The 12,369-nt window shown below is 39.9% G+C and overlaps 1 protein-coding gene across 1 annotated transcript in view; it reads right to left on the reverse strand.

Annotated features, from left to right (window-relative positions):
- LOC149202324 (urease-like) overlaps positions 1 to 12,369 on the reverse strand; it is a 313,306-nt gene that overhangs the window by 167,224 nt on the left and 133,713 nt on the right. Inside the window, exon 4 of the mRNA XM_089399946.1 lies at positions 4,543 to 4,648. Coding sequence (XP_089256072.1) covers positions 4,543 to 4,648 — 106 coding nt within the window. The remainder of the gene's footprint in view (positions 1 to 4,542; positions 4,649 to 12,369) is intronic.

Raw genomic sequence — 12,369 nt, forward strand, 5'->3', positions numbered from 1 at the left:
AACTTCTCATTCGTTCTTCTATATGGATTTGGATTTGGATTTCTTGGGGCAAAGGTATTAGGCATTCTTCCTTTCCCTGGTTGCTGCTCAACCTTCAATTTAGAGATTTTAGAGGCTAATGACTCGATCATTTTGGTCATTTTATCTATCTTAGGATCAGAGGATGATGAAGACTCGCCCCTCTGTCTTCTTCTATCAACATTTCCCTTGAGTTTCTCAGCAGCCATGATGTTTGATTCCACTTCCAAGGCTGCATCCTGCATGTCAGCCAAAGTAGCACATCGCCTCTCTCTCAACAGTAGGCAGAAGTCAGAATCAAAAGCACTGGCATAGGTGAGTTTAGCAGAGGTAGTAGTGGGTTTTACTTCAGCTGGAATCTTGCTGTACATACGGTTAAACCTTTTATTGAAATCAGACAGCAACTCACCATTTTCTCTCTTTAAGTTGCCAAACTCAGTGTGGTAGTAGAGGAGGTCCTTTTTATCCCCCCAATGCTTTAGGAATGCATCATCTAAAGCTTCGATATCTGCTATAGATCTTGGGGTTAGTTCTCTAAACCATTTTCTAGACTCTCCTTCTAGACTTTGGACAAAGACTCTCATCCACACATCATCCTCACTAATGTCCAGATTATCAGCATAGCTATAGAATGACTCAAGATGTTCTTCAGCAGTAACACCTTCAGTCCCAATGAACTTAGGCCTATATTTCTGATATTCTCCAGTAGGCATGGCATTAAGAGGAGTGGGCAGTATTAGAGGTCCATACCTAGCAGCTATGATTCTTTCCATTTTGGTAGGTGCTTGTGGACCTGCCATAGCTGTGGTGGCTACAAGAGTACTGGCAGTCTGAATGACAAAGGGCTGAGGAGTGACTGACAGAACTAAAGGAGTATGATGGATAGGAGGTGAGGATTCCTTTGGGCTTAAAGCAAAAGGAGAACCTAAAGAATAAGGAGCTTTACGAATCTCTGAGAGTTTTTCTTCACTACTAGTATTAGATGCTATACTCTCAACATGTATTTGTTCTATTACAAGCCTTTCTTGTAGAGATATAGGAGGTTGTTTAGGTTTACCTGAACCTGATGCTCCTTTCTATAATACCTTTCTCTCTTTGATGATTTTTTCAGGATCAGGTACTGGGTCAGTGTGTAGATTTTGAGGATTTCTCCGAGTATGCCTAACAAACTGAGCCAAAACTATGAAGTGGAGTCGCCAAGAAGTTCGGCCTCCACTAGAGTCGCCAGATAGATGATTACAACCAAAAATGTGCCTAGACTTTGTCTATCATCAAAGCTGGATATGTGTTGTTTCCAGGGAAGCTGAGCTTCAGTTTCCTTTCCCCGGCAATGGCGCCAATTATGTTAGCACTCCAAGAAACTCTCCTAGGTTGTAGATCAGAGATGCCTGGTAACATGTAATCTTCAATATTGTTCTTTGAACTATTGGAATAAATGATGGTTTGGATCAAGTTAGATAACCATTTCAGCTCTATTCTCACACAAGACATGCATGAACACCCTCAACAACACAAGGCTTTAGACCACAAATGCTCAATAGTTTGTAGATTTAATGGATAGATGGAGAATACTGACAGTACCAGCAGATTGCATACATGAACATATATGAATGGCTAGCTACAGGCAGCAAATAAACTTACTGACTATACTGGCAGATGGATATATAATAACTGTATAACACATATAATTGGCTAGCTGCAGGCAGCAAAGAAGCTTGCTAATCTAATATATCAAAGCAGAGATAAGATGACAGTTATCTGGCCTCACACACACAGAAAACCTGAACAAACTGTTCAAGTGCAAGCGTAGAACAGCATAAAGGGAATGGACATCTAATGGCAAAAGAAGCCTATATTTCTTAGAATGTAGATGAGAAGCTTAAAGGAAAAGGGGAGAAACAGTCTCCAAAAGTTGAACCATTGTTACATCTAGTTTTCTGTCTTTTATAGGCCCTTTACAATTCTCTAGAAGGCTCGGAGTCTTAACCTTGTCTGATCTGTCCCTTAACCGTTTGATTCCCTCAATAGGCAGGCATGGCTCGGAGGTTTTTCTCTTTCTAACAGAGGAATAACCGCATTCAGATATTTTGGGTGCGCTTGCAGGGAGCTCTCTCTTGACAGAGATGCCCACAATCTCTTTTGTTGATTTCGGTTGTCGCGCTGTAGATGCCCATGATATTTTTGTTTCAGGCTAGTTGGGCATGCTTTGTTGTGCTGCAAATGCCTCTCGGCCTCGGTTTCTCTTCAAACTGTTTAATAATGAGTGTTTTATGTTTTACACAGAAACTACTGTAATGTTGTAAACTCCCGCCAATGTTTGTTCCTTTCGGACTTGAAAAGTCTTCAAAAATGATTTATTTACCCATCAGGCCGCCCTTTGGGTCGCTGTCGCCTATCGCAGATGGCCCAGTCCCTTTGTTCTCTTCGTATTTTTGCAATATGGCGAAAACCTTAAAAAACATGAAAAATCGGCCTTTGTGGACCTGAAAACATATATATATTTCACCTCTGAAACACATCGGGTCCGGACTTCATCGCTATCGGTGCTGCCAAGGTTCCTGTGTATTTCGTTAAATCTGTAGTTTGATTTCATTTTTATCCCTCTTGGTGCTTCATAGATCCAGAATTAAAATGGATTTTTCATAGGAACAGACATGACCACAGCCCTGAACAAAAATATTCCTACCAAGTACAAGTCCAAGATGAGATGACCAAGACAACTGAAGCCATAGGCTCCATACCATTTTTGACATAACTTGGATAGTCACAGTGTGTCGTTGGCACTTTAGGTAAAAGCATAAGGTTATATGATGCAAAGGAAAGAAATAAATATATAACAAATGTAAAAGATATACTATATGATAATATGCAGTCAAAAAGGTGATCATATCCAGAACATAGTTTCGGAGAGGCATATGGGCTCCCCCTAGAGAGAAGCGTGTGTTTCAGTGGAAGAGCTTCGGTTTGTGTGACCCTAGCACATCATCTTTTCTGGGCTGCAATCATTTATTGCACTCGGGGATTGATTTAGAGATAAAATTCAGAGGACAGTTTCATATTTGTGTTTCTTTCAGCGAGTAATCTTCATATTTATAATTTCTGATTTTTTTATGCAAATAAAATTTCGGATTCTGCTGCACCCTCATTTTGGAAATATTGTCACTTTTTCTAGTATCTCTATTTGGGGATATTACAACATGACTGTACATAGAAATTATTAAGTGCAAATAACAGTGATTAAAAAATTACCAAGACAGTGAGTTAGCTCAAACAGTTCAAACAAATTGTTTCAAGTCAGAGTTGCCTGTGAGGTGTACAGTTCTGGTGCAGTTGAGGACCATTGTGTTAACAGTCACTATTGTGGCTGGGCTCTCCATATTACTATTCTGGGGAAGACAGGATCCTGTGAGGTTTTCTTTGGAATATATACTGTGGCTGGGCTCTCCATCTGGGTATTCCAGGGAAGACGGAGGATCCTATGAGGTTTTCTTTGGAATATATATAGAGCACGATCCATTCTCTGTGCTCGTGATAATCCATTGAGTTCCCCCGGTGAAAAAACATTAGCCGTTCCATCTTCTGAAATTAAGACTTTCGATGTCATTTGGCGTACAATAATCTCTATATGCTTATCACCAATTTGTACCCATATATATACTCTAAATTTTCAAACACCAACAAACCTGTAGTTTGATTTCTTTTTTATCCCTCTTGGTGCTTCATAAATCCAGAGTTAAAGTGGATGGTTTTTATGAAAAGACGTGACCACGGTCATGAACAAAAATATTCCTACCAAGTACATGTCCAAGATGAGATGACCAAGACAATAGGCTTCATACCACTATTGACATAACTTGGATAGTCACAGTGTGTCGTTGGCACCTTAGGTACAAGCATAAGGTTATATGATGCAAAGGACAGAAATAAAAAAATAGCAAATGTAAAAGATATACTATATGATAATATGCAATGAAAAAGGTGATCATATCCAGAACATAAGAGATGTGATTATCCTAATGGGGGTGACTGTACAAAGAAACTATTAAGTGCAAATAACAGTGATTAGGTAAACTACATTTAACTAAGGAACTCCTTATCCCTAACACTTCAGCGTGATCATAACAAACACATAAGTTAGGGGCACACAACCATAAGAAAGAGAAAAGGCCATTAGCATAAAAGCAATGTACTTTTGTGCACATATGCGTGTAAAAAGTGAACACAAATACAAGCCAATGGCATCCAATAAGGAACTAACCAAGATAACAAGTAAAATATGTTGAAATACAACATAAATGAAAAATACCAAGCTTGTCGCTTAGAAACATGCATCCATACGACAAATCATGTGATCTCCTTACATTTAGCAACCAATATCATAAAACGTCTAACAATGAAAAAATAAACTCTAAGAAGGCTCCTTTCTTTGAAATTAAGGTGCCTAGGGAAAATGCCAAATAGGGAAGGCATAAGGTTGTACGCAAAACTTCCAGCAAAATATGGAGTTGAAAGAGAATATTTAACCTGGAAGGAATGACCCATGTAACGCAAGGTCAAGATTGCCATCTTCACTTGAAATTGGATTGTGAATAGTAACTAATTTCGTGCCATCTGGAAATGTTCCCTCCACCTAAAGATTAGGATCACTTATTCGTCAAATGAACATATATTTTAAAAAGATCAGGCATAAAGATAAATGAACTGAAGGTCTATCAAATTCACAAGGTCAATTTAGTCACAATATAAATGTGAAGAGAATAAACAATGGTGCATGCAGCATCATGAAAGAGATATTGGAAAACAGCCTCATTAACATTTTAGTTCGAGCAAGTTCAACTTTGCTACAAGATACCACCTATGACCAAAACCTATATTTTCTTTGTTTTCCACAGTTTCAATTTCACTAAAACCAAATTATATTAAGTCGAATTTCAAAGGCCCAAAAATTTACTTGCCACATAACAAGAAGTTCCAAGTAGCTTGAAAATAATTCAAATATGTTTTCTTGGGCTCCTCCTCATATTTGTTTCAAAACATTTCCAATTTTAAAAATTTGAATTTGTATGGATAATAATATCTTTATTGGTTTGTGGGTTGGAAGGAGGAAATCAATGTTTGAACATAGAAGGGGCAAAAAATTTAAAATACAGCCCACATGGTTGCCATCATTGGTAATAATTACAAAATGATAGGAAAGAAGAATATATCTAACATTCAAAGAATTTGCATATATCCTTAACGTTAAAACTTTACATACATGTCAATGTATTGGTAAACAAAAAAAAAAAAGCATTTGCCAACATGCAAATGCAGTTAGTTGCTATCAGATGACATCTATTAACCATTGTTTGGTTTTTCATTGTAATTATGTATTATAATTTCCTAGTCCATTATACGACAATCATATAAGGGTGCAAGGGTGAGTAGAGGTTGAGGTGTGTGTGATAGCAGCAAGGATTTGAGCTCTTGCAGCCACCATGGGAGCTGCCTAGGCCATGATGCATTGGTGTATGTTTATTGGTGATAGTGATCCAAGCAATTTATACAAACAAAGAAGTAAATCCAAAGATCATTCTCCACCCCCTAAATTTGTTGTACTGCATTGCAAGGACATCAACTAATGTGTGCATGCAGTAGTGCATTTCCTCAATGCTAAGCTCAGTGTAGGAGCAGTATGATTAGGTTATAAATCCTTTGAGGAATGGCGCCCCTCCCTTTGTCAAATTTCGAGCATATTGTAGCAATGTAGTAGGAATTCGTTGTGGGGCTCAAGCCCCATCTTTGAAATAGATGAACAATGTCATTATTAGGGACGAAAAGGGTACAACCCTAGTGATTGAGCACGAATTTTGTGAAGAGATCATCTAGATTTACAATGGTATGGGCCCATGGGGTTTACACATTCACCAGAAACCATGTTACTTGGGAGCGGGAGCGGGAGCGGGAGCGGGGAGCGAGAGCGAAAATGGGAGCGGGAGCGACCATTTTCAGAAGCTCCCGGTTTGGGAGCGAATCCGGGAGCGATTTTTTAAAAATATATATATATTTTATATTTTTTAATTTTTGATACATATATGTCAACAAAAACATGTAGAATGATGAATTAGACATAAAAAACATAAAAAAACATAGATTGATCATTGAACCATATCACATCAATCATCTAGAAATTATAATCGTCATCAACCATGTCCACAAGTTAGTAAAATACATATTACAACTGCAACATATTGAGTCTTAGACTCTTATAAATCATGATTCATCGAATTCAATCTTAAAGTTTCAACTTCAAGCTTTCAGAATTGAAAATTTCAAAATTCAATAACATTTATCATCATTGATCACCAAAGTTGTACTTGTAAGCTAAGTTTAACCATTACAAGAAGTAATATCGAAGATATTTCTAAGTCCTAACTTCTAACTGTTAACATGATATGAAATGTTAAAAATTTATAAAATGAAACATGAATAATGAGATGAAATGAAACAACTTTAGTCTTTCACAAAGCATCATATTCATAATTCACAATCATTACCAATGAGTTATAATTGCCAAGGCCCAACTTCAAACTTCAAATTTTCATTGTCACAGTGATATAATGTTTACAAAAAATATCATTATGATATGAAAGAGTCAAGAGTCAAGAGTCAAGGACTCAAAACTCAACAGTTATGAAAACTAAAGTCTAATAGAAACTAAAAAAGACAAGTAAACTGTAAATCTACATGTGGCCCTTGCCACGAGAGTCTCTAGAAGTATAAGCAGGTCGTGGTGGTCTTCTAGGAGTCTCCCGCACAGACCGACGACCAGAACTAGAACCTCCACGCGAGGGTGTAGATGGAGGTGGCGACAGCAAAGGAACAAGACTCGGACCTCGAGCACTGCTACCAGTAGATAGTGGAGGTGGAGGTGGAGGTGTCATGGCTGCTGCAACTGCTTCATTTTCATCCCTTACAAGTTCATCTTCTAGTTCTTCAATATGTACAATGCCATCCTCCAAATTGTCATCCTCTGGGTGATTGTCCCAAATTTTATATGTGGGATCCTCATTAGCCCGATCACAGTAATGACTCAACAACCTCAAGTTGTAGTGCACATAAACCAAGCTTTCTGCTCGGTTTTCATTGAGTCTGTTTCTTTTCACATTATGTATATAGCTGTAGGTGCTCCAACACCTCTCTGCAGAAGAAGAATTTACAACCTGTGAAAGAACTTTTTTTGCCAATTTTGGCAAAAGTCCGTGGCCGCCATATGTTTCCCACCATGTGAGAGCATCAAATTTATCTTTGTCGTCCATTGCATGGAAGTTACCATACAAACCAGTGCCACTGAAGTATCTGCCTATTTCAAGGCGCACAGCTGCACATTCCTCCCTGTCAGGTACCAACTTTTCTAATGCTTCCAAATATCCTTTAGTTACCTCTAAATCTAAATGGGGTTTGGTCCTAACCCCACCCCCTACTGCAGGTTGGCCCAACCAAGATGTAGAGTAGTATTTTGGCGTAAGGATATACGCCAAGCAATGTAGTGGAACATTAAGCTTATTCCACCGTTCACACACACAATCATGAATTAGTTTGTACAAGTTGGGATCTCTATTATGAACAATATCTTTTATTTGCCCCAACATGGTATCCATTTGCTCATACACCTCGCCAATCACTGGTTTGTCTGTATCTGCAAACCGAATCATGTGATAAATTGGCTTGGTGAAATCCAATACCTGCCTCACACTTGTCCAAAACTGCCCATCAAGAGCAGCCTCCTCCACCATTTCAAAACCTCCCATGTCAGCTGCATTTGTAGCCCTTTCCTTTAATACCTGCCAATGTGGACTTGATACCATGCTAGCTAATGCCTCTCTTACCTTCAAAAGGCGCCTGAAGGTGAGGTAATAGCTACCAAATCTAGTCCTCGCAAATCTTCAGCAACTCCAATCTCGAGTAACTGCGGAAAAGGCCATGGGTATTGCTATGATTTGTAATAAATTTTATCATTTGTTTGCTTTTCTTGTACAAATTACCAATCCATTGGTATTGTTCATTTTTGTTTTTGACAATATCATGCAACAGAAGGTTCAATGTGTGAACCAAACATCCAGACCAAAATATGTTGGGGTATTTATCCTCAATAATTGCTCCCGCTGCCTTACAATTAGGAGCATTATCAGTGATGACTTTGATGACATTGTATGGGCCAATACGCTCAATTGTTTCAAGTAATGCTTCTGCAATGTTGATGGCAGTCTTGAACTTGTCTGAGTAATCATGTGCAGCTAGAAAGATGGGACCACTAACAGACACAGCAAGAACACTTATCAATGGCTTGCCTTTTACATTTGTCCATCCATCAGATACAATGGACACCCCATGGTCAGTCCAAGAACTTGTCATTTTATTCAAAGAATGTGATATTTTTGCTTAGTCATGATCAAGGCCAACGGTTCTTGCCTTGTCATACCCAGGGCTCTTGTATCCTTTAGGGGCATCATTTATGGCAGAAACCATTTCGTGCCAATAAGGTGAGCGTAGAACATTGAATGGTATACCACATGCATAGAGAAACCTGTAAACTTTTGAATCCACATCATTCCTACACCCCTCATCAAGGAAATCTGATATGGTTCTACACCTTAAAGATGATGACCCTGTGCCTCCATGTCCATATCCACTGCCTTGGGAGGACGCTGAAGGAGTTCTTTGTGATTGTGAGCTTGGTTCAAAGAAACCCCTTGATTTTTTTGTTCTGTATTGGGCTTCCTCCTCTTCCCTTATGTATTTGGCTCTATCTGTTGTTGACACCACTGTACAAGTTTTGATTCCTATTTGTTTCTCTCCATCCCATGGCCTTTTCCCGCAGAGGTGTCTTCTAGCACGGGTGTATGAACCTGTGTAATCAGTGTTGCAATGGGGGCAATGAAATTTAGTGGTTCCACCCCAGTGTTGCAGGAATCGCCCCCCCCGGATCCGAGGCCGGAATCGCGTCCCGTACGGAAGCGTTCCGGAACCTCTAGGCGAAGCGCGATTCCTTTTTTTTTTCACGATTCCTGGAATTATGGAAGCGTTGGCCCGGATCCGCGCTTCGGAGGGCGCTTCGGGCCTCCGGAAGCGCAACGCTTCAGGCCCGGAAGCGCACGCTTCACGAGGCCCGGAAGCGCGCTTCCATATGAATCCGCGCGGTCAGCTATCAAACTCGGTTTTTTTTTTAATTTTTTTTAAAAGTTCACTTAACTTAGCATGAGGGGGTGGGTTAGGGTGAGGTTAGGGTTAGTTTAGGGTGAGTTTAGAAAAGAATAAAGCCCCCATTCTCTTCTCATTTTCTCACTTTGAGTTTATGAGAGTTGGAGAAGAGAAGAGAGGAGAGGAGAAGAGAAGAGAGGAAAGGAGAGGAGAAGAGAGGAGAGCTTGGAGGAGTGAAGAAGGAGGAGCTAGGAGAAGGAGGAGGAGCTTGGAGCAAGAGCTTGGAGGACTTCATCTACAAGAGCTAAAGAGGTAAGTTCAAACCCCAAACTCCCTTGTTTTTTTGAAAAAAAAATTGTATTTTTCTCCTCCCTCTCCTACTCTTTCCCATTGTTTCTACTTGCTCCTTTATTTACAGGTTGTCCACCACCTATATCCATATTCCAAGATGGTGTTCTTTTGGCTTCTATGTATCATTCCACTCTTGGTTTTAATGATGGCAAAGGTGAGGAATAGAGGGGAAGAGGAAGGGGATGAACTTGGTGACCCAATGTATGATGAGGAGGAAGGGTTGAAGAGGAAGGGGATGAACTTGAAGGGGACACTGAAGCACAAGATGGGAAAGGTACAACAACACCCTTGTGGAACTATGTGACCAAACTTGATGGGGGAAAGGGTGGTGGATCTTACAAATGGATGTGCCCTCATGATTGTCATGGAGGAAAACCATATTGTGGTTCATATACCCGTCTGAGGAGGCATCTTTGTGGGGTGCTGGACAGTGATGAAAAAAAGGGTTCTGTGGGGGTACAAATTTGCCCAAAAATTTCAGCTGAACAAAGAACAAAATACATCCAAATAGAGATGGCTGCACAACAAAAAAACAAGAAACAAAAAACTCATTCTGAATCAAGTGCAACCTCTAAATTTGGTAGTTGCCCATCTCCTCATGGTACTTCTACAACCTCTGGAGGTAGAAAAACAATAGGGGATTTCCTTAATGTTGCTGGGAGGGATGATGTGGATGGAAAGATAGTCCGTTTTCTTTGTGCTTGCGGTGTACCATTCAATGTGCTTCGCTCTCCCTATTGGCATGACATGGTAAAGGCCATCAATGAAGCCCCAAAAGGATACAAGGCCCCCAACTATGAGAAAGCTAGAACAGTGTTATTAGAAAGAGAAAAAGCTAAGGTTCAAAGAGCTTTGACACGTTTTACACATGAGTGGGTGGATTCTGGGGTAACCATTGTATCAGATGGGTGGACAAATATTAGAAACCAACATTTGATAAATGTTCTTGGTGTTTCTTCTAGTGGTGCAGTATTTATTGCATCTCATGACTCCTCCTCCATCAGTGCAACTGCACAAAACATTGCAGATCTCCTATTGAAATCAATCAAAGATGTTGGTCCGAATAATGTGGTTCAAGTGATCACAGATAATGCAGCAAATTGTAAGGCAGCAGGAAAAATTATTGAGCGTACTCATCCACACATCTTTTGGTCTGGGTGCCTGGTTCACACATTGAACCTTTTGATGCATGATATTGTGAAACACAAAGATTGTGGGTGGATTGCTGAGGTTTACAGGAAAGGGAAGCAGCTCATTAAATTCATCACAGGGCATACAAGGGTAAACTACTTCTATGGCACTTACTCCAAGTTGCAATTGCTTAAAATTGCAAAGACAAGATTTGCTAGTTATTACCTCACCTTTAGGCGGCTAGTGAGGGTGAGACAAGCTTTAACTAATCTGGTGTGTGCTGAAACATGGGATGAAATTAACACTGACACAGATGGTGCTAATGCAGTCAAGGACACTGTTCTTGACAGTTACTTTTGGTCACAGGTTAAATATGTTTTGCAATTCACCAAACCAATTTATTACATGATCAAGTTTGCAGATTCAGATCGACCAGTAATTGGGGAGGTGTATGAGCAAATGGATAGCATGTTGGGGCAGATTAAAGACATTGTTGAGCCTAGAGATACCACCTTGTACAATTATATTCGTGCAGAGGTGGAAAACCGATGGGAAATGCTAAATGTTCCATTGCATGCATTAGCATATGTTTTGACACCTAAATACTATCATCCATCATGGCTTTCAAAACCAGCACCTGGGGGGGGAAGCAGGAAAAAACCACACCAAGATAGAGAGGTTCACGAAAAATATATGGCTGCATTGAGTAGATTAATCCCTGATAATGAGGAGGCTGCATTGGTACGGAGACAGGTGAGCAACTATACGAGCAACACTGGTCCATTTGGGAGCATGCATGCAATTCAAGATCGAGAGCATTTTTCTGCTCTTGAGTGGTGGAACATGCATGGAGGGCCTACTCCACTTCTACAGAGTTTGGCATTGCGGGTGCTATCACAAGTGGTAAACACTTCTTCTGTAGAGAGGTGTTGGAGCTCTTATTCTTTCATCCACAGTGTTAAAAGGAACAGGTTGAATTTAGACCGGGCAGAGAGCTTGGTTTATGTTCATTACAACTTGCGATTGTTGTCCCATTACTGTGAAGATGCAAAGTCTAATAAAGACTTGTTGACTTGGGACAAGAATCCAGAGGAGCCCAATTTGGAGGATGGAGTGTTGCGACTAGAGCAATTAGAGGATTCTCTTATCCAGGTATGTCCATTGTGGTATGAATTTTCCAATTTTCCCTTATAAAGCATTTCTCTAATTCATGTTTTTAATTTTTTTGTTAACTAGTGTTTTTTTTTTTGCATGAATTTTTTGAGCGATTCTAGGATGATGACACGGGTGTTGATATGCCACCACCCCCACCCCCACCCCCATCTGGTCCCTTGGTTTCTAGGTTCCATGGTTCAACACCAACGGCAGGGGGTTCTTCTTCATCAGTTCCAGTGCCACGACTTACACAGGGACCATCTTCTTCATTGCCACCACGTGGAGGCCCGCCATCACGTTCTATTCGTGGTGGAAGGAGGAGAGATTAGTAGATATATTCACAATCTACTTCTTTTTGTCATAGATTACTCATTAGACTTGTAGACTTGTGAATTTGAATTTTGAACCTTTTTGGCTTGGCGGTGACCAAGTGACATATTTTGTAAACATTATTATTTGAATTTTGGACATGACAAATGTTGACAGTTGCTCACTTGCTAGATAAATCATAATATGCTCTATGTTTTATGTTTT

Source organism: Pinus tabuliformis, chromosome 2_1, assembly GCF_031772625.1.
Source record: "Pinus tabuliformis cultivar Carrire ecotype Pingquan chromosome 2_1, CPIR1, whole genome shotgun sequence".
Classification (NCBI taxonomy): domain Eukaryota; kingdom Viridiplantae; phylum Streptophyta; class Pinopsida; order Pinales; family Pinaceae; genus Pinus; species Pinus tabuliformis.